General features: G+C 56.7%; 5 protein-coding genes across 8 annotated transcripts; 1 reads left to right on the top strand and 4 right to left on the bottom strand.

The window, feature by feature from the left end:
* The first annotated feature begins 1,353 nt into the window (after positions 1-1,353).
* On the top strand, positions 1,354-2,636 carry PRAP1 (proline rich acidic protein 1). The gene is made up of 3 exons (XM_072340907.1): positions 1,354-1,634; positions 1,707-1,762; positions 2,269-2,636. Exons 1-3 carry the CDS (start codon positions 1,446-1,448, stop codon positions 2,510-2,512), a joined length of 489 nt encoding a protein of 162 aa, XP_072197008.1. The 5' UTR covers positions 1,354-1,445; the 3' UTR covers positions 2,513-2,636.
* Positions 2,637-2,743: 107 nt separating this feature from the next.
* Positions 2,744-4,585, bottom strand: ECHS1 (enoyl-CoA hydratase, short chain 1). The gene is made up of 8 exons (XM_072340903.1): positions 4,427-4,585; positions 4,007-4,204; positions 3,789-3,916; positions 3,615-3,714; positions 3,431-3,535; positions 3,244-3,363; positions 3,068-3,135; positions 2,744-2,992 (listed from the first exon to the last, which is right to left on the bottom strand). Exons 1-8 carry the CDS (start codon positions 4,545-4,547, stop codon positions 2,927-2,929), a joined length of 906 nt encoding a protein of 301 aa, XP_072197004.1. The 5' UTR covers positions 4,548-4,585; the 3' UTR covers positions 2,744-2,926.
* Positions 4,586-6,342: 1,757 nt separating this feature from the next.
* MTG1 (mitochondrial ribosome associated GTPase 1) lies at positions 6,343-8,701 on the bottom strand. The gene is made up of 11 exons (XM_072340902.1): positions 8,429-8,701; positions 8,286-8,349; positions 7,758-7,863; positions 7,597-7,677; positions 7,469-7,525; positions 7,308-7,398; positions 7,166-7,227; positions 6,944-7,040; positions 6,783-6,864; positions 6,603-6,715; positions 6,343-6,525 (listed from the first exon to the last, which is right to left on the bottom strand). The coding sequence occupies exons 1-11, from the start codon at positions 8,556-8,558 to the stop codon at positions 6,428-6,430; spliced, it is 981 nt and encodes a 326-aa protein (XP_072197003.1). The 5' UTR covers positions 8,559-8,701; the 3' UTR covers positions 6,343-6,427.
* Positions 8,702-8,876: 175 nt separating this feature from the next.
* PAOX (polyamine oxidase) lies at positions 8,877-11,448 on the bottom strand. 4 transcript variants are annotated; one of them, XM_072340899.1, is made up of 7 exons: positions 11,158-11,448; positions 10,596-11,085; positions 10,314-10,513; positions 9,949-10,204; positions 9,699-9,811; positions 9,442-9,599; positions 8,877-9,114 (listed from the first exon to the last, which is right to left on the bottom strand). In XM_072340899.1, exons 1-7 carry the CDS (start codon positions 11,309-11,311, stop codon positions 8,983-8,985), a joined length of 1,503 nt encoding a protein of 500 aa, XP_072197000.1. In that variant the 5' UTR covers positions 11,312-11,448; the 3' UTR covers positions 8,877-8,982. The 4 variants fall into 4 exon arrangements, with proteins under 4 accessions (XP_072197000.1, XP_072197002.1, XP_072196999.1 ...); XM_072340901.1 differs by having other exon boundaries at positions 8,989-9,114; positions 9,442-9,571; positions 11,158-11,447; XM_072340898.1 differs by lacking the exon at positions 8,877-9,114 and having other exon boundaries at positions 9,173-9,599; positions 11,158-11,447.
* Positions 11,449-11,788: 340 nt separating this feature from the next.
* On the bottom strand, positions 11,789-17,401 carry LOC140254137 (lysosomal acid lipase/cholesteryl ester hydrolase-like). Its single transcript, XM_072340437.1, has 9 exons — positions 17,297-17,401; positions 16,486-16,603; positions 16,091-16,289; positions 14,809-14,918; positions 13,458-13,566; positions 13,123-13,297; positions 12,525-12,596; positions 12,137-12,214; positions 11,789-12,013 (listed from the first exon to the last, which is right to left on the bottom strand). The coding sequence occupies exons 1-9, from the start codon at positions 17,399-17,401 to the stop codon at positions 11,789-11,791; spliced, it is 1,191 nt and encodes a 396-aa protein (XP_072196538.1).
* Positions 17,402-19,059: the final 1,658 nt, after the last annotated feature.

Below are 19,059 nucleotides of genomic sequence, written 5' to 3'. Positions count from 1 at the left end.
ATGTAGGTGGAGCCAGGCAGATGGAGTGAGTCTTTGAGATTTTCCCCAAATACCCCCAAGTCAATTGGCAAGGGAGGGTATATCCCCCTGTGCCTCCCTTCCTGTTTAGCCCTGTTATCCTGGGAGGAAAGCTCCACCTGAGGCACATGTACCCTTTTGCTTATGTTCCCACCATGGACAGCAAACCACAGAGCTCACAGCTACCTGTCCCTGTGGTCCCCTTACAACTGTGACATTCAGCAAATGATCCACAAAGTAAAAAAATTGGAATCACAGGAGGCTCTTGGTATGGCATTTACCCAAGAAGCTAGGGGTTTGTAATTGCTTCGTCCCCATCCTCACCAGGAAGAACAAAGGATAAAAAGGCTTTGAAAAGTCCTTGTGAATATGAACAGGGTGCAAGTTCTACATATTTCTTTGCAAGTTTTAAAATGCCTCATTCTGTTTAAAATAGCTGGTTAGTCCAGCTCGCTCCTCAGCCTGCAGAGAGCTGCCCCAGGTTGACAGATCTGATGGCAGTGAGCACTGCAGGTTCTGGGGAGGAGGGGCAGAGGGCAGCAGGGAAGTGTGGCTGGAGGAAAGACATGACGGACAGCAGGTGGAGGGCAGGGATGGAACAAGTGGGGATACAATGAGATGGGATGTCAGGCCTCTAGGGTGTCATTACCAGAGCCACATCAGAAAGACATGAAACTGTTGGAGTGGATCCAGAGCAAGCCGCAAGGATATTCTGAGGGCTGGAGCACCTCTGCTAAGGAGACAGGCTGAGAGCTGGGTGACCTCAGAGTGGCCTTCCAGTAACTAAAGGGACTATAGGAATGCTGGGGAGGAACTCTCTGTCAGGAGGATGTAGAATCACATCACATAATGACAGGATAACCTAAGATGGCATGGACCCACAGGAATTAGTGAATCCACCTCTGGGCTCCACACAGCACCACCCAAGCCCTGAGGACAGTGCTCAAACAGTCCCTGAGCTCCGGCACTCAGGGCTCTGCCCGCTGCCCTGCGCATTCCATTCCATGCCCAGTGCCCTCTGGTGCAGACCCCTTTCCCTCACCCCCGGCTGCCCTTCCCCTGACAGCTCCACACCGTTCCCTGTCACTGTCACACAGAGCAGAGCTCAGCACTGTCCCTCCGCTCCCTGTGAGGAGCTGCAGCCGCCACAAGGCCTCCCTCCAGCCTGCTCTGCTCTGGGCCAGACAGACCCAGAGACCTCCCGCTGGAGAGAAACCCTGCTGTGCCCAGTACAGGGGGCAGGAGAGCCACCAAGAGCAGCTGAGCAGATGCTCAGCCATGCGATGGCAATGGTGCTGCATGACTGCTCTCCTTTCACTGTTTATTTCAGCTGACCTATTTAGCTTCCCTGGTGTTGAGGAGTAAGTTTGTAGACTTACAGCCCTCAGAAGCTTCTAACTTGACTGCTGCAGTGTACTGCAGGGTGTATGTGCCACGTGCATGATGGGGCGCACCCACATGACCCACACCACTCCCCCATGCAACCACACAGCACCCACACCCGTGGGCAAAGTGCAGTGCAAGGGTGTTGCACAGGCAGAGGCACCATGGGTCCATGCAGTGTGACCATGCTGCTGGGTGCAGCTCTCCTGCTGCTAGCCCCCGGAGGCAACCAGGTGAGACCGCAGCTGCCTGTGGCCGGGGGCCAGGCTTAGGGCTGACTCTCACCTCGCCCTTCTCTGCTGCAGGCTCTTGGCGGTCTCAGACAGGACGTGGATGTGGAGCAGAATCTGGCAAAGGAGACGTAAGAGGGGCTACAACCACACTGCCTGCACTGCTGGGTGCTGCATTGTGGCTGGGATCGGGCTGGGGAATACAGTGGGCAAACATCAGTGGGCAGCCTGATCTAGTGGCTGGCAACCCTGCACGTATCAGGGGGGTTGAAAGTAGATAATCACCGCGGTCTTTTTCAACCCCAGCCATTTTATGATTCTATGATTCGTCGCTTTGTATCATTCTTGCTGCTTTGAATTCCTAACAGTTAATGGGCTCCCTGCTCAGGTATTTCTCCTCAAGTCACCCAAACCCTCCAAGATGCATGGCCCTGGTTTTGCTTTTCTTTGCTTCAAAGTTGCTATTGCTTCCCTTGCAGCAGTGCTGCCATGGTGCCTATGCCACTTGTGAGACAAGAGCCCACTAATCCATGTTTTAAATCCAAATGGATCCACTGGGCTTTCAGCAGGCACTGACAACATGGGGCCAGCCTTCATGACTTGCTGCCCTACAGGCCACCTCTGCTTCTCTTTACAGTGTCCAGGCTCCACAGGCAGCGGAGGAAGCCAAGCTTGCCAAGGACACCGCTTCACGGCCTCTGTTCCCTCCAGACCCTGCTTGGGTCCAGGTGGGGCCAGAGCAGGACCGTGACCATCTCTATCACCCTTCGGACAGGGTTGAGGTGGAGCCTGAGCCCCGGTCCCACAGAGAGCGCCTGGTTCTGTCAGCAGAGGTGGAAAATGGTCCCTCAGAGGACCGTGACCACCTCTACCACAGCTGAGTGAGGCTGTAGCCCTGCCTTCCACCATGAGCCCCCAATAAACCTCTTCTTGTTGAGCAGCCCGGTGGGTGCTTGGTTTCTGACAGGGAGTCCAGCAGGCCAGGGGACTCAGCCTGTCACCCCAGCTCCAATTCAGCCCATGGGAAGACCTGGCTCCAGGAAAGGCTCTCAGCTGTCTCCAGTGCTTTTCAGTTTGGGGGCTCCTAACAAGGATGATGATGCACCAGCAGCACCAGGAAAGCCTTTTAATAGCAGTAATGAGCCAAAACCCTGCTGGGGATCTTGTCCAGTGTGGGCACCATTCAATGCCAGGTGCTGGCTCCCTCTGCAGTGCCAATGGGCCCATCCTTCATTTTGAGGCACATAGGTGGTAAAGGGCAGACAAGGGGAACGAGTGTCCTCAGGTTCTGCAGCTCAACTGTCAGTGAATTTGGCCTTGCGCTTCTCCACAAACGCAGTCATCCCCTCCTTGCGGTCGTCCTGGTGGCAGAGAATGGGTTGGGGCATCCCACAGCCCCACTCACCCTGTGTGTCCAGGGCCAGCCCTGTACTCACGGTGGCAAAAGTGGCATAGAAGAGGCGCTTCTCCGTCCTGTTCCCCTCTGTTAGTGTTGTTTCAAAAGCTGGAGATAGGGACAAGGAGATGGAGAAAAGATGGGGATGAGCAGATGGGAACACCATTCAGCCCGGATCCCAAATCCCTGAGTTCACCCCCATCCCTGACCCCCTACCAGCATTGATGGACTCCTTGGCCATAGCTACCACCAGCTTGGAGTTGGCAGCGATCTTCTCAGCACAGCCAATGGCTGCATCCACCAGCTTGTCCGGGGGGAAGACTTTGCTGACCAGACCTGGGAGCAAGCAGGGAGGTGATATGGGGATCCCCATTGTGCCCCCCAGCCTCACCCACACCCTTACCTGCTGCCTTGGCCTCCGCCGCCGAGATCCGCTCCCCAGTCAGAACCATCTCCATGGCCAGCGACTTGCCCACCGCCCTGGTCAGCCTCTGCGTCCCCCCGGCACCTGGGGATGGGGCGGTGGGCTTGGGAGCAGGCACGTGGCTGTCACCAACACACTGGGGACGCACAGCCCCCACGCTCACCTGGGATTGTCCCGAGCAGGATCTCAGGCTGTCCAAACTGTGCCTTCTCCCCAGCATAGATGATGTCGCACATCATGGCCAGTTCACAGCCGCCACCCAGCTGCAAGCACAGCGGGGTTATGGCACACCAGCAGCACGGACGTGGGGACACAGGGACACAGAAGGGGCACTCACAGCAAAGCCATTAACGGCAGCGATGGTGGGCTTGCGGACAGTGGCCACCCGGTCCCAGCCCGCCAGGAAGCCGCTGCCATAGCATTCCTGGAAGGTTTTGTTCTGCATCTCTTTAATGTCAGCGCCGGCTGCAAGGGGGACAGCGTGGGGTCACCAAAGGGCTGCGCTGGGATCCATAGAGGTGGGGGTGGCAGAACCACAGGGTGCTGCAGCCGTACCTGCGAAGGCCTTCTCGCTGCCGGTGATGACAATAGCTCCCACCTGCCCGTCGGCCTCCAAGGCGTCCAGCGCCCGCCCCAGCTCCTCCATCAGCCCCGCGCAGAGCGCGTTGAGCGCCTCGGGCCGCTGCAGCCGGATCAGCCCCACGCTGCCGCCCGCCCCGGCCTTCTGCACCTGCAGGAAGCGGAACGGGGGCCCTGCGCGGCCAAGTGACCGCGCGCCATTGTGGGGCGACCTTCACCCTGGGGGGCGGCGGTCTCCGCGCTCCGCGGGCCCGGCTCGTCGCGCCCCTCGCTCGGCGCCGCTGTTCTGAGCGCGGCCCGCGCCCGCTGCCCGTCCCCGGCTCCCGGTGCCACCCCCCCCCCCCCCCCCCCCCCCCCCTCCCCGCAGCACTCCCCTCCCGGCGCCCCTTCGCTCACCGTCGCCGCAGCCCCGCCCCGCCACAAGGGGGCGGAGTGCCGCCAGGAGCGCGCGGCGCCGCACGGTACCGGCGCAGACGGCGGCCGCGGGGCGGAGGAGGGCGCGCAGCGAGGCCGACATTTTGCTGCGCGGCGCGGAGATGCGCGGCCCCGCCCCCCCCTCCCCCCGCAGCCTCGCTCCGCCCCGCGCCCCGCAGCGCGTCTGTGCCATTGGTCCACGCGGGCCCCGCCCCGCCGCTCCCCCACGCGTGTCCGCGCTTCACGTCGCCCGTGGGCGCGCAGCGGGCGCGCCGCCCCGTGCCCACCGCCCGGCGCGGAGAGGAGCGGAGCCGGCGGCTGCCCGGGGGCTGGCGAGCGCGGAGGCAAGGAGCCCACGCGGGACGTGGGAGCGGAAGGCATCGGGGGAAGCTGTGCGGATGCGCGGCCCCCTCGCGGAGAGGTGCGTTGGCCACGCGCGGGTGTGCCGGCGTTTGTGCTCGTATCTGCGGCGTGCACGACGGGGGGTGCGTGCGGACGTGCAATGCGTGCAAGGGGACGCGACGCGTGTGAGCGGGCACGTGCAGGTGCACGTACAGGGCTGCCACGGCACCGCGGCTCACACTTGTCTGTGCAACCCCCGTGTCAGTGCGTGTGGCACATGTGTTAAAGTGTGCGACACACACGTGCCATCCGTGTGTCAGTGTATGTAATACACATATTAGTGCATGCAACATACGTGTGCAATCCATGTATTATGCAACATATGTAATGCATGTGTTGGCATATATGGCGGACGTGCAAACCATGTGCTCGTGCACCTCAGGTGCCAGGGCATGCAGCACACATTCTGGTGCATGTGACACATGTAATCCATGTGTCAGTGCAATCAACATGCATGTTGTGAATGTGGCACACGTGTAATCCCCATGTTGGTGCATGTGGCACATGTACAACCCATGCACATGCAGGCCATGACCAGGGCTGCATGTGTGCACCACACATCCCACACACAGGTGCATGTGCAAGGCATAAGACATGGCTGCCTGCATACCTGTACAGCCTGTGTTGGTGCATGCGACGTCTGCAGCCCACGCACGACGTGACTGCACTCACACACCACATATGTGTGTGCTGTAAGCCAGTGTGTATGCATGGCTCTGACATGTGCAGTATTCATAGAGGTTCAGTGGGAGCATGCCCCAGGCTGAGGTTGGTGCACGCAGACACATCGCTCACGCATGTAGCGAGGTGGACACCTGCCTACAGCAGAGCCCTCCCTGTGTGCAGGTCGGCGGGATGAGGCGGCGTGTGGCCTGCTGCTGGGTGCTGCTGCTGCTTGCTGCCACCTTCTGCCAACCAGCTGCCACCAAGGGCGGGCGCGGGGGCTCCCGGGGGGCTGCACGCGGCATGGCACGGGGGGCTGCCCGCAGCCGGCACAGGGGCCTGCCACGCTATGGCGGGGCTCTGCGTGTGGCTGCGGCGGCAGCAGCAGCTGGGGCAGCAGCTGGAGCTGCACTGCACCAGGCCCGGGCAGAGATGGAGTACCACGAAGGCAATGGGACATCCTGGACATCGGTGGCACCAGGACGGATGGAATGGGGCTGGGCCATGCCCTGGTTCTGTCCCCTCGCTGCCATCCTGCACCACTGATGGCACCCACCAAGACCACTGGGTTCCTCAGCGATTAACAGTGACATGGAAATAAAGCTGGGTGACACTGCGTGTGTCTGGATGTGGCCCAAGCAAGGACTGGGTGCAGGCACAGGAATAGATGTAACACCCTGCAGCGAGGCCTCCACAGTTTTACTTGAGGCTACAGGTGGCACCTGCATGGTTTGGGCTTTCCTGGAGGCTGTGCCTTCCCTGGAGGCTGCGCCTTCCCCTCCCCCTTCCCACCGGTCCCAGTGGGGAGGATGCAGCTGTCACAAGATGACCCATCCAGGAACAAAGCAACTTTAATCACACCATGCCACCACCTGGAGCTGGGGGAGATGTGGGATGCCCTGCTCTACTCCAGGACCCTCAGTCCAGCGTCAGTCTACCCAGATGCCCAGCACGGAAAGCCCGCAGGAACTCATAGGCAGCAGCCGAGTAGTCGAGCATCATCATGTTGACATTCCCTGCAGAATGGACAGAGGGGGTTGCCACAATCCTCAGCAGAGCCCACAGCCCAGTGATCCCCAAACCCCATGCTCACCTGTGCCTGTCAGCACCTTCACCTTCTGCGTCTTGCCCAGGGTGACTGCCACGTACTTCAGCACATGCCTGATGTTGTCACTGGCCTCGGGCAGTCCATAGCGCTCCATGTACCTGCAGAGAGAATGCAGCTCCGACCCACACCTCAGGGTGCCCCAGCCATGCCCTGCTCCCCACTCACCCAAACTGCTGCTGCCGGTTCAGTACATACAGCAGGTAGTCAGCCATGATGTCTTCACCCACCAAGTGGTCACGGATGGCTCCTGCCAGAGGGAAGCCCCCAGCCTTGTCAGTTTTCTCCGTGTATCCTGCCCCAGGCTGCCCAGCTCCATGGCCCCGTACCACACAATGCCAGCTTCATCCCCGTCTCCACATCGGCCAACTTTGGGGGCAGCACACCTGGTGTGTCCACCAGGTACACCAGGGGAGTCTCACACACCTGCGGCCCCACCACCAAGACCACAGGCTCAGCAGAGGCTCTTAGCCAAGGCCTCGCCACAGAGTGATGAGGTGCTCCATGGGAGAAAGCCTGCACCCTGCAGCCAGCACCCACAGGGAGGGTACCTGGATCCGGGTCAGCAATGACTTGGTGACACCTGGCTCGCCGCCCACTGCTGTGGCTTTTCCTTTGGGGAAAAGCAGAGGGTGAGGGAGGTGTGTGATGCCTGGAGCAGCAACCTCCCAGTGCCATGGAAACTTGGTGTACCTTTTTTAAGGTGCAACCTCCTCAAAGAGTTGATAAGTGATGACTTGCCTACATTGGGCACACCGATCACCATGATGCTGTACTCAGTACTCTGAAAGCAGGGAGGACATGTGCTCCACCAAAGGACGTACCCAGGCTGCAGCCTCCCTGCCCCTCCTCACCTCAGCCCGGTGGTAGCGTGGGCTGCTGCTGACTAGCTTGGCGACCAGGGGTACAATCTGTGGGAAGTGTGGAGGATGCTCTCATCCCAGCCTCAGGGTCAACTGAGGACACAGCAGAAGCACAGTACCTTCTTCACATTGGTGTCCTGCTGACAGTCAGTGAAGATGACATGCGAGCATCCCTGCTGCCTCAGTTGCTCCAGGATTCTCTGTGGGGACAGGAGCTTAACAGCGTGGTTCTGCTGCAGCTCTGCAGGGCCCCAGCCCATTCTGTGCCTCCAGCACTCACTGACTGCTGCCGTGGGTCAGCCAGGTCCATCTTGTTCAGCACCAAAAGATGCGGGCGGATGCCCAACACCTCCCGCAGCACAGGGTTACGGCCTGACAGTGGGATGTGCAGCTGCTAAGGAGAACTGCAGTATGAGGGAAAACAGGAGAGTGGGGGGCTGCTGTGGCTTGTGGGGTGAAGAGGCTTGGCTCAAGGTAACAGCACAGGTGCAGGGCTTAAAGGGGGGCTGAAAAAAACGCATGTTGGAGCAGATCATAGAGAAAACAGGAGCACGGGGGCTGGTTCGGGGAGTTACAGGGCTGAGAGCAGACCACCTCGTGGACAAATGGATATGGGTACAGGAACCAAAAGGGAGCGAATGAATGACTATGTGCAGAGACAGATGTAGGGGAAAACAGGGTCGGGGACTGGTATGGGACAGGGCGGAAAACAGGGGGCACCGTTTTGGGGGTCGCAGGGACGGTGCGGGTCGGGGGGGTCACGAAACTTAGACCGTGGTACCCGGAGGGCTCGGCGTCTAAGGATATGCGAGCGTCGTGCACCTCCACCAGGCAGTCGGCACGCCGCAGGGAGGCCCGCATCTGCCGCAGCCCTGCAACACAACGTCCGCTGAGCGGAGCGGCCGCACACGCCGACGGGAAGGGCTCGCCCCACCGCTGCCGGGCTCTCACCTTTGGCCATGTGCCCGGGGAACCAGGAGGCCGCATCGCGGCTGCCGAAATCGAAGCGGCTGCGGAACCCGCCCGACTCCGAGCCGCTCGCCGAGGCGGCGGCCCGCAGCGCTCCCACGCAGCGCCTCATGACGCTTCCGGTGCGTCACTTCCGACCGTGAGGAGCGGAAGGAGGAAGCGGAGCGGCGCCGGGCGGTAAGTGCGGGGCCGCGGTGGCCGCGGTGGGCGTGGCGTCGCCCCGCCGTGACGCAGCGCTCTCCTCAGGGCATGGCGGAGCCGCGGCCCGGTGGGGAACCTCGGAGTCCGGCGGCGGGCCCGGGCCCGGCGCCCGCCGCGCCCCCTGCGGCCCCGCAGCCTCCCTCGCAGCCTCCCTCGCAGCCGCCTGCCGCCCCGCCACCCCCCGCGGATGTCGGCCCGCAGCCCGGCCCTGCGACGGCCCCACTGGACGACACGCGTTTCATGATCGCCGGCACCAACTGGTACTGACGGCCCGCGGAGGACGAGCGGCCAGCGGGCAATAAACGAGGCGGAACCGTGTGGGAAACGCACCTTTATTACGACCGGGCCGCGGCCCGCGGGAGCCGGTTGAGGCGCTCGGCCTCCCGCCAGCCGGACAGCAGCGCGCCGTGCGTGGTGGAGTAGAACGAGCGGTGCGTGGCCTCCCCCGCGAACAGCACCTGCAGCGGCTGCGGGGCGGGGGTCAGCGCATCGCGGCGGCATCGGGCCCGCCCGCGGCAGCGCGTGCCCAGGACTCGCCCGAGGCCGTCCCTTCACGCGTGCTGACCCACTGAGTGGAAATGCCCCGTGCCCGGAGAGTGCCGGGATGCGCTCTGCAGGCTGCACTTCCCCACGTTAAGTGATGAGGTGTTCCCCTACCCCGTCCCACTGTTCCACAGCAGAGGACCGAAGCGATCCTGCATAGAACTCTGTGCTCCACGGGCACGTGCTACCGCATCCCACATCTCCCACTGTAGCCATCCCAAGTCCCGTGCAATTACCCTCTGTGTCCTTACCCTGGGGTCAGATGCATCCTCGGGCAGTGGCTGTGCCAGTGTGTCTATGTCTTCCCCAGAGCTTCCGACAGCCACGTAGCTGTAGGAGCCACGGGTGTAGGGAGCGCTGTGCCAGCAGGAACGCAGTATGCTGCGGGGCATGGGCAGCTGCGGGTTGCCTGTGGGCCGTGGGGCACATTGCAGGGCAGGGCAGAGCCCCTGGCCTTCTGGGCCTGTTCCTGCACATGGAGGTGCTGGGGAGGTGGGGGATCGGATACCTGTCAGCATGCGGAGGACGTGGGTCATGGTGCTGAGAACCTCAGCGTCGCTCAGTGTCTCCATGTACTCCGACTCTTTGCCAGCGATGAAGCCACAGAGGACATGTCCAAGCCTGGCGGGGAGAAAGAGCACCAGATGGGAGGTGGGGACTGAGCTGCACAGCCAGGAGCCCTACCCGCTCTAGACCACATTGCCCTGAAAAAAACCCCAAACCAGCACTGTGTAGGGCCAAAGCGCAGGGCCACCTACTGCTCTGGTGGCTGGAGGACCACAAAACCAATGAGCTTCTTGAACCAGTTGGCCTCCAAGTTGGCACTGGGCTCGGCAAGAGGTGACTCATCCTCCCATACTACTTCCAGCAGCTGCTGCTCGGGCTCCCAGAAGGGCTGCTCAAACTCCAGGAAGATCTTGTTGTTGGTGCCAAAGCCCAGGCGGCGAATAGCCTCTGCCTTCCGCTTGGGCAGGGGAGGCTGGAAAAAGTCCTGATGCCGTTCCTTGAGGAAACCTGCAGAGAGAAGGTGGGGTGGCTCCTTCCACTGCAAGCAGGCCGCTTGCCCCAGGGGCACAGTGGCATGATGCAGCAGTCAGGCAGGGCAGGGTTCCTCTAGTGTTACCCAATGGGACAGTGACAATGACATGGTCAGTGAGAAAAGAGTCGCCATCCTCGCACTCCACCTGGACAGGAAAGTCCCTGTCCGTGTCCCCCTCCTCGCAGAAGGACCCCTGCCATCGGATAGTCCTTACCGGCTTGTTGAGCAGGACAGTGCCCTCAGGCAGGGTCTCCAGTATGCGCTCAGGCAGACTGCTGTAGCCACTGTAGGAGAGGATGGGACCAGAGACGCCTTCCTACACTGCCCCGTCACCCAGCCCAGGGTGTTCCTGGTGCTCCCGCTCACCTTGGGAAGGTGCAATCCAGGCCGGGCAGTGAGATGTACTCCCCAAAGGACCCCAAGGCCACCGTGTCCATGCTGTGGGTGCCACTGATGCAGCACTCCAGTTTGAGGCAAGCACTGAGGACTGCCAGCCGCAGCTGCTTGTCATCCTTGTCCTCGTCCCAGCCGGAGGCCAGCCGGGCAATCTCTGCCCGCAGGTACTGCCCCACGCTGCTGGCGGGTGGCTCCTCAGCACCCACGAGGGCCTGGGCCGAGCCCAGAAGCTCGCTGAAGAGGCTGCGGGTGCTGTTCACTAGCTCAGGGCTCAGCACCTTCCCGGAGCTGCCGTAGGTGACAACAGGCAGCAGCGGGTGTCCCTTGGCCTCCACCCGCTGGTTCTCCTCCTCGATGGCCCCGGGACCCAGCAGGCCGTAGCTGGAAGCCAGGCGGAAGACGGGATTCCCTTCCGAGGGGCCGTGGATCCAGTGCGCGCCCAGCTCCGCCAGCCCCGAGGCTGCGGGAGAAGACGGCGTCACCCCGGGGCCACCGCCAACCCCCCCCCCGCCCCGCGGCCCCATCTCCCTACCGAAGGGGAGGCTGCAGACGCGGCCTCCGACGCGGCCTCCCGCCTCCAGCAGCCGCACGCTGCCCGGGCCCCGCAGCCGCTGCGCCGCCCCCAGCGCCGCCATCCCGGCACCCACCACAAGGACCCGCCGCCCGCCGCCGCCGCCGCGCTCCATGGCGTCCGTGCGCCTCCGGAGCCGCCCCGGATCTCACGGGGCCGTGCTGCTGTTGAACCCTCACCCCAGCGCTGAGCTCGGGTAGTGCTGTTGCTGAACCCTCGCCTCAACGCTGAGCTCCAACGATGCACAAAAAATCCCCTTCAAGTTCTTATTTCTGTTGTGTTCTGTGGTTTGTTTGGGGGAGGGGGGAGGTGGCGAGGGAGAGGGAGCACCGTGTTTCTGCACGTTTTTCCGCGGGTAGGAACATGCAGAGAGCAGTGCTGCACAGTGGAGGAGCCGTCACCTGGCCCTGGTGAAGACGAGTTCTCTGCACCCCACCTGAGCCTTCAGCCACAAGCAGGGCCAGGACCCATCCCAGCACCCACTGACGCAGCCCAGAATAGTTTGGCTCAGCCATCCTCCGTGTCCCATTGTCAGGGGCTGCTCACATCCCACCCCCACCTTCCTCAGGGTGCTGCTGAGCTGGGCCTTGCCCTACTGGAACCCTTTAACCATGGCCACAATGCGGCTGTAGAGGCGCCCGGGGCCATCCAGGCCCCAGATGAAGTCCCAGTGGTTCCAATCCGTGATGTGCACGTAGGAGATGAGGTGGGTAATGTGTGGCAGCAGCAGGAGAACATCCCTCTGATCTGCTACCCAATCCTCACCCCCTGACCACACTGCCGTGGGCACAGACATCTCCAGCTGGTAGTAGGGAGGCTTCTCCTGGAGGAATGTGAGAGTCATTTGGGAAACCCAACAGGCTCACCTCGCCCCGCAACTCCCAAAACAGGCTTTGGTGTGAGCCTGGCTGCAGGATTCAGATGTCCTGGACAGCAACACCACAGCCCCTACCTGGTGGTAGATGTCTTGGTTTCTGCTGCCATAGTCAAAAGCTTTAAACTCTCCCGATTTCTTCACCTGGGGGGAAAGGATAACCATGCAGCGCAACGTGGCAAGGCTACTGGGTGCCACCATGAGGGTCCTACATCTCAAAGACTCTCAGGGGCTGGCTCCCAGCAGGGCAGCCCAGTGCACACATCTCAGTGCAGTTAAAAAGAGCAAACAAGGTGGAGCAGAGCAGCTCTGCCTGTATCCCAAGCCCCTTCTGCAGGCTCTGTTTTATCCCTTTCCTCCCTCACAACTTGCTAGCACTAATGCGTGCTGATCTCACTCTGGAGACACCAGGTTCAGGGACCAGCCAAGGGGTGAAACCATTCAGGGGACATACCTGGGCCCAGTGTATTATGTTTTTGACAGATGTGCCATCTGGATAGTGGGCTGTGTACACATCTAGCCGGCTCTGCAGGAAAACACACTCAAGATATCATTGCTTGCAGGTGGATAGGAACGGGAACAGTGTTTGCCAGCTTGTGTTTTCCAACAGCCTCTGCTGAGTTGTGCTGCCTAGAGTGTTGGGTCAGGTTCACAAACATAATTTCCATTAAAAATCAATTGCTCTTATACAATTCTGGAAGAAGAAACAAGCTGTTAGCAACATTTAGACTCAGCTTTCCCCATGTCCTACCAAACCTCCCTTCCTCCAGGGCTAGTAGATGACAACTGGCAGGTCAGCAGCATTAGGCTGCACCACCAAGAGCAGCCATCCTCCCTGAAAACAGATGTCTCCAATCCCCAGTGAAGGACACCAGCTGTCCATATGAGGGAATGTCCCCATAAAGAGCTGTCCCAGAGCCCATGCTCAGCAGGTCCTCAAGGACATTCAGCCTAGCCCAGTGACCACGCACAAGTCTTTGGTGGCTACTTGTGGGTCTCCAGACCTTGCTGAGAGCCTTGCTTTGAGTCTGCTGGACAGATGACAGACGCACCATGTTGAGGTTCCTCTCATTGAAGCCACCCAGCAGGAAAAATAGGCTGGCACAGAGCTTGTACAGGAGAGGGTGACTGCACTGGTTGGGAAGAAATCTCCACAGCTTTCTCATCCTCAGTGAGGCATCTGTCTTGCCCAGTAGGATCTGGGGAAGCAAAGTGTGAAGGTAGCTTCTGATATTCCCTTCCCCAGGCTATTATATCTGTGGCAATCAGCTGCTTTCTGCTGCTTCAGATGGCCTGTGGACTGCGTCCCATTTCAAACATTCAGGATTAGGGTAGGGATGGATCTCATACCTGGAGCATATCAGGCTTTCCGGTATAAAGAAATGACATTTTCAATACAGGACTTTTGGCGTGCTTCATTGTCACTACAGGAGCCAGGGCAAAAAAAGTTTTGATTTTCTGAGCCAGTTCTGGCATGGATGAAAATGCTATGAATGCTGAGAAAACAGAAAAGCAATCTGAGATTTGCTGGATTTTGTTCAGGTGCTTAGCCCAAGGGTTTGCACGGACCTGCTGCCTATGTCAGTTTAGCTAGCATTAGTCTGAATTAGCAATCTGGAATCTGTGCCTCTGAACTTTCAGTTCAGTGTTCAGAAGGAGACAACATTTTTATTCCTGTAGCTGACAAAGCACTTTACTAACACTTACTGGATATCCTGCCCCATTCACAAGGAGACAAGAACAGTAGTGTCACCTCCCAGTGGCTACTTCCACTGTCCCTTAGATCACCTCATACCCATGCTGGCATAGCTGGTGGAAAAAAGCACTGTGATTGGGGTGCGCAAGCCTTGAATTCCATGCAAAATGCACTTGTGTTTCATGCAGAACACTGCAACCCAGCTTTCCAGACTGGAATTTGCTTTTCAGGGCTTGACTGTGGTTACCAAGTGCTTTCCTGCTGCTGTAGGAACTCGCTGGTGCTTCCATTTCTCCTTTATGGAGAGCACTGCTGTTGTGTTGCAAGGGACCGTTGAGAGGTCCTAGCATGCAAGCTTGGTTGCTCATACAGGCAGGACCACCCTGCACTTTCTCCTTACAAGTGGCAAAATGAAAGTTTTTGAGGTGGTCCAGGCAACACCTTCCCTATTTTAGAGAGAATCACAGAATCACCAAGGTTGAGGAAGATCTACAAGATCATCCAGTCCAACCATCCACCTATCGCCAACAGTTCTCACTAGACCATGTCCCTCAACACAACATCCAAATGTTTCTTGAACACCTCCAGGGTCAGTGAATCCACCACCCCCATGGGCAGCCCATTCCACTGTCTGACCACCCTTTCTGAGAAGCAGTATTTCCTAACATCCAGCCTGAATCTCCCCTGCCACAACTTGAAGCCATTCCTTCTAGTCCTATCACCAGTTACACGAGAAAAGAGACAGACCCCCAGCTCACTACAACCTCCCTTCAGGAAGTTATAGAGAGCAATAAGGTCTCCCCTGAGCCTCCTCTTTTCCAGGCTGAACAATCCCAGCTCCCTCAGCCGCTCGTCACAAGGCCCGTGCTCCAGACCCCTCACCAGCTCTGTTTCCCTTCTTTGAACACATTCCAGAGCATCAGTGTCTTTCTTGTGAGGGGCCCAAAACTGGACGCAGTACTCGAGGTGTGGCCTCACCAGAGCTGGATACAGGTGGACAATCACAAAAGAAAAAGGTGATACCCAACTCCTTCTAACACACCGATAGTGGCACCCTGAGAGTAGCCCACATAGTACAACTGCTTCTGGCCAGTCTTCTGCAGGACAAAGTTGATCATTGCTGGGAGGTCATACATAGCCATTTCATGGAAGCTGCAATACAGGGAAAGAGCATGGGTTACAAGGTGTATGGGCGGAAGGTAGTTTCCCAACAGAAAGTTCCCATGACCAAGGAGAGCCCTGAGGTGGGTGACACTGCACACAGTCCAAAGGCAATTCTCCTGCCATGGCCTCATCCTTCATTGAGAAGGCTTAGTCCTTCCATAACCATTGTTAGTAATCTGCAGAGCCCGGCCATCAATACAATACAGCATTTCAGTTGCAATACACAACTCTGCAGATCAAGATCTAGCTCTGCAGATCAAGATGCCAGAGAGAGGGATTCCTGTACATATGCCTTTTAGCATGATGTAGTGTAAGCACAGACCCACTTCCTTAGCTTTCCTTCTGCAAGCATATATCTAAGTCTGGAGATGAGTGCTGGCAGGCAATAGCAGCTTAAAATGACTCCTTACTTCCTCAGACTGCTTCTGAGCAGAAGGAAAGCTCACTTCCCAGAACTATGTGGTGTTCATTTTAGAGGACTCATGGAACCATTGAAATCGTTAAGGTTGTAAAATAGCTCTAAGGTCGTCCTGTCCGACCATCACCCCATCTGCACCATGAGAACCAAACCACGTCCTTCAGTGCCACATCTCCACATTTCTTGAACAGGGACAGAGACTCCTCGACCTCTCCAGGCAGCCTATTCCAATATTGGTCTCACCACTCCTTCTGAGAATCTAATATCCAACCAGAACCTCCCCTGGCACAACTTAAGACCCTTACTTCTTATACTAGGAATGGAAGAGGTGTCCCAAGCAGGAGGAGACCAAGCAGGAAGGATCAGCTTCCCAAGCAGTACCCAGTGTGTGGAGGAGACCATGTGTGTCCCCTTCACTAACCCACCCTCCTCACTGTTGGGAGCTACAATTAGAAGAAGGGGAGAGATTGCCACTTGCAGGCACCTTGCTGGGAGGACTGGCCTGGGACATGCACAGGGAAGACTGGATTGTGCAGGGTGGAGACCATGGAAGCTGCAGTGAGATGCTGGCACCATGTCACCAGGCAGGTCTGCACAGGTGCTTCCAGCCTCCCTGCCTTCAGGCTTCTCTGGAAGGTCTGGGGGTGGCCATGCATGGGACTAGATGCTCTGACTTGCCTGTGTGCAGGCATCCACTCTGCCCAGGAGAGTTTGCCAGCTTTTGTAATCCACTTCAGCCTACCTGAAATCCCAGAATTCAGTCTGGTCAGGGGAAAGATGCTGGTGTCTTCGAGAACAGAGTGTTCCTCGACTGTTCCCTAGCCACACATCATAACCAGAGTCTGCTAGTATGAAGCCAAGGCTGTTGTTAGCCAGGTTTTCAACCCAGTTGCTGCCTTCACCAAGTAGCCCATGCTGAAGAAACACAACAGGTCTGGGACCTAGATGTGAAAGAAACAGCATGTTTCACTGAACCAGAATTTCATTAAAATCATAGAACCAATGATGACAGATCACAGAATATCCTGAGCTGGAAGGGACCCAACTTGTGGCTCCATAGAGGGCCACCCAAAAATCAAACAGTATGTCTGAGAGGTTACAGGTCTTTGCTGGCTTCCTTGCCAAATAGAGCCATACCTGTGTTCCTAGGATATTCTCTCCCATGAGGAATTCTGTTCAGTCTGACATAGTAACCATCGCGAGTCAGGATTTCATACTCCTCACTGGGGTACATTCTATAGCAGATCATTTGGCTCTGGGAAAAGAAAAAATAAGGTGGGACATTCAGTCAACACAGAACTCATCCCTCAGCAGCTGGGATGCCCCTTCCAAACAGGGAGAACAGCATGAAGAGATGTCTCCATAACAAGTATCACTATCCTCACCGTCTTCACTCTCTCTAGCCAAAAGGACTGTTGGGAAAAAATCTTGCACCTGAGGTGTGCTTTCAGAAAGTCACCCCACTTAAAATACTTCCACTGCAGGAAAATGTCAACCAGAGAGGTGTAGATGGGACAAGATGTTCTGTGTGCTGGTTCCTGTGGGTCTGTCTGAACAAGAGGGGATGTGGGTCTTGGGTCGGGATACAGCAGGCAGAGCATGGCATGTGCATGTGGATTCCTCTGGAAGCGAGGGCTGAAAATAAAAGAGTTTTCTGACACCTGGCACTAGCAGTAAAGCATGCTATGCTGTGTCCAAACTGAGACTGCTGCTGGCCCTAACTAACCTGCTTCTCCTAATTGCACTTAATTTGCAGAGAGGATGAGACACATTCAAGACTTGTTAATGATGCTATGGAGACAGCGCAATGCCACGTGTCTCCACAAAACAAGTACACACAACTACCACAGCCCTCTCCACACACCCTGCGTCCCTCTGTGGCCCTCTCTCACCCACTTAAATATCTGTAAATGTTCAGACAGAGGGGAGATCCAATCTTCTAACTTACAACATTCATGAAGGTCTCAGGATTTACACTCTTTGGACTCGTGGTGACATCATCTGAGTTTGCAGCTGCTTGCATCAAAAACAGAACTGCAACCAACAACCGCATCTTGTGCCTCTGTAAAATAACACAGCTGTTTGTTAATAACATTGTTTTGAATGCCCGTTCCTACTTGGCTCTGCTGGGCTAAGCTCCCTTAGTGTCTGAGGACCACAAATTACAGGCTGTTGTGGGAAAGCAGAGGGGATTCCCAGATCCAGCTCCCACCAGAGTCCATGCAGGGCTGCCTGTGCTCCTCCACACAGACTGGGTCAAACAGCAGCAAGACCTGTTTTTGAAACTGTAATGGTAAAAAGATGATATAACTGAAGAATTAACATGATGGAAATTGCTGTCAGGACAGATGCCACATAAAGGGAATTCATCTTAAGTGAGAGTCTGCGCTATGAAGAGAAGATGTCTATACTTCCACTGTTTCTAAGTTATTGCTTGGGTTTTGCATCCAGAAACCACTATTGACCCAAAGTCTCATGAACCAAAACTTCTAGAGATTTCCTGGAAGAATATTTATTAAATAAGCATAGTTTGAAATAAACAGGAACATTTTTATTACCTTAGAGACTCCTGCCCTGAGCAAAGATGTGTTTGTAATACGTAGTTAATATTACAAAGGATTTCTAATGCTTTGCTAGGCTTTTAGAATTTATAGCTTAACTTCTCCCTAGTAGTGTGAGCTACAGATCTTCTCACCATACATCTGGGTACTTGCTTCCTTCTTTTATCCTCTTCCCCGTGGGTCTCACACATTGAGACATACCTGCCCTCTAAAATAGTCCTGATGTTCGTAGTATCTGCCTCTATGGTAATAAAAAGAAGCAAGCAACTGAGAAAAAAGCAGTTGATGCTTTTTTACCCTCAGAATAGCTCTAATACAAATCTGAGTTACACAGAGAAAAATACATTACCAGGCAGCACCCACTGTTGTATGGTCAGGCTGCGGTGGGAGTGACAGTGTCTCTACCAATACCAGCTATAAATAGAGGGTGCTGTGTTAGAGTCCTTTTACTGTGCTGGGCTACGTCATGTGTCCTCGAATTAAGGGATGTGAGCACAGGTCATATCTTTGATAACTTCCTCTACTTGATCTTATGATCATACCTTTCAGGCTTGCAATGGTTTACATCTTCAAAAGCAGCCAGGCTGATGTGGCAAGGAATTTCAGCTATGGAGTTTCATCTTTAGCTCAGGATATCTGCTGCAAAAAAAAAAAGTCAAAATGTTTCATTTGGAAAGGATCGTTTCCTGTCTCCTAGGTACTCTTGAGAATGCTCGAACTCCAGGGGCAAGCAGAGGACTCAAGATAGCAGGAGCAAATGGCAGTTATATTGAGCTGTCTGTCTAGCAGCTTTGCAAGACCACAGCATCATGCTGACCTCTTGATAGGCACTCCAGGGGCTGGGCAGGTTTTGCTGGGTGCCTGAGCAGGAAACACAGGGTGGCAGTCCCAGGTGGCATCCACAAAACCCCAAAACCTTAGCATCTTGCAGATGGACTGAAAAGCAGAGGAGAGTTTGTGCAATGCCTGTTTGACTGAAGTGCTGCACACTGCATAGAACAGTAGTGCTTTTTCTCCACCTTTAGCCCATGATGTTGTAACCTATGCCTTTCTGTATCTACTTGGTAGCTGTCTAAAAGACCTGCTGGCTAGTGTGTGCTTTGCTTAAGTGTACATTTTATGGACAAGGATTAAGTTGACTTCTGATGTT

This window comes from Excalfactoria chinensis, chromosome 6, assembly GCF_039878825.1.
Source record: "Excalfactoria chinensis isolate bCotChi1 chromosome 6, bCotChi1.hap2, whole genome shotgun sequence".
In the NCBI taxonomy this organism is placed as follows: domain Eukaryota; kingdom Metazoa; phylum Chordata; class Aves; order Galliformes; family Phasianidae; genus Excalfactoria; species Excalfactoria chinensis.
This window is presented reverse-complemented; position numbering and strand designations above follow the sequence as displayed.

Bases quoted from the DNA above. Each gene is read 5' to 3' on its own strand.
- PRAP1 (XM_072340907.1), top strand. From the start codon at position 1,446: ATGTGCCACGTGCATGATGGGGCGCACCCACATGACCCACACCACTCC. The intron at 1,635-1,706 runs GTGAGACCGCAG...TCTCTGCTGCAG, and splicing joins TAGCCCCCGGAGGCAACCAG to GCTCTTGGCGGTCTCAGACA. The intron at 1,763-2,268 runs GTAAGAGGGGCT...TTCTCTTTACAG, and splicing joins CAGAATCTGGCAAAGGAGAC to TGTCCAGGCTCCACAGGCAG.
- ECHS1 (XM_072340903.1), bottom strand. From the start codon at position 4,547: ATGTCGGCCTCGCTGCGCGCCCTCCTCCGCCCCGCGGCCGCCGTCTGC. The intron at 4,205-4,426 runs GTGAGCGAAGGG...TTGGCCGCGCAG, and splicing joins GGGGCGGGGCTGCGGCGACG to GGCCCCCGTTCCGCTTCCTG. The intron at 3,536-3,614 runs GTGAGCGTGGGG...CCCCATCCCCAG, and splicing joins CCTGCTCGGGACAATCCCAG to GTGCCGGGGGGACGCAGAGG.
- MTG1 (XM_072340902.1), bottom strand. From the start codon at position 8,558: ATGAGGCGCTGCGTGGGAGCGCTGCGGGCCGCCGCCTCGGCGAGCGGC. The intron at 7,864-8,285 runs CATATCCTTAGA...TTAGCAGCTGCA, and splicing joins GTGGAGGTGCACGACGCTCG to CATCCCACTGTCAGGCCGTA. The intron at 7,678-7,757 runs GTGAGTGCTGGA...CTGTCCCCACAG, and splicing joins CTGACCCACGGCAGCAGTCA to AGAATCCTGGAGCAACTGAG.
- PAOX (XM_072340898.1), bottom strand. From the start codon at position 11,311: ATGGAGCGCGGCGGCGGCGGCGGGCGGCGGGTCCTTGTGGTGGGTGCC. The intron at 10,205-10,313 runs GTAACACTAGAG...TTCTCTCTGCAG, and splicing joins CATTGTCACTGTCCCATTGG to GTTTCCTCAAGGAACGGCAT. The intron at 9,812-9,948 runs GTAGGTGGCCCT...TCTCCCCGCCAG, and splicing joins GTCCTCCAGCCACCAGAGCA to GCTTGGACATGTCCTCTGTG.
- LOC140254137 (XM_072340437.1), bottom strand. From the start codon at position 17,401: ATGCGGTTGTTGGTTGCAGTTCTGTTTTTGATGCAAGCAGCTGCAAAC. The intron at 16,290-16,485 runs GTATGGCTCTAT...TTTCACATCTAG, and splicing joins AGAATATCCTAGGAACACAG to GTCCCAGACCTGTTGTGTTT. The intron at 13,298-13,457 runs GTCATTTCTTTA...AGGGAATATCAG, and splicing joins AAAAGTCCTGTATTGAAAAT to AAGCTACCTTCACACTTTGC.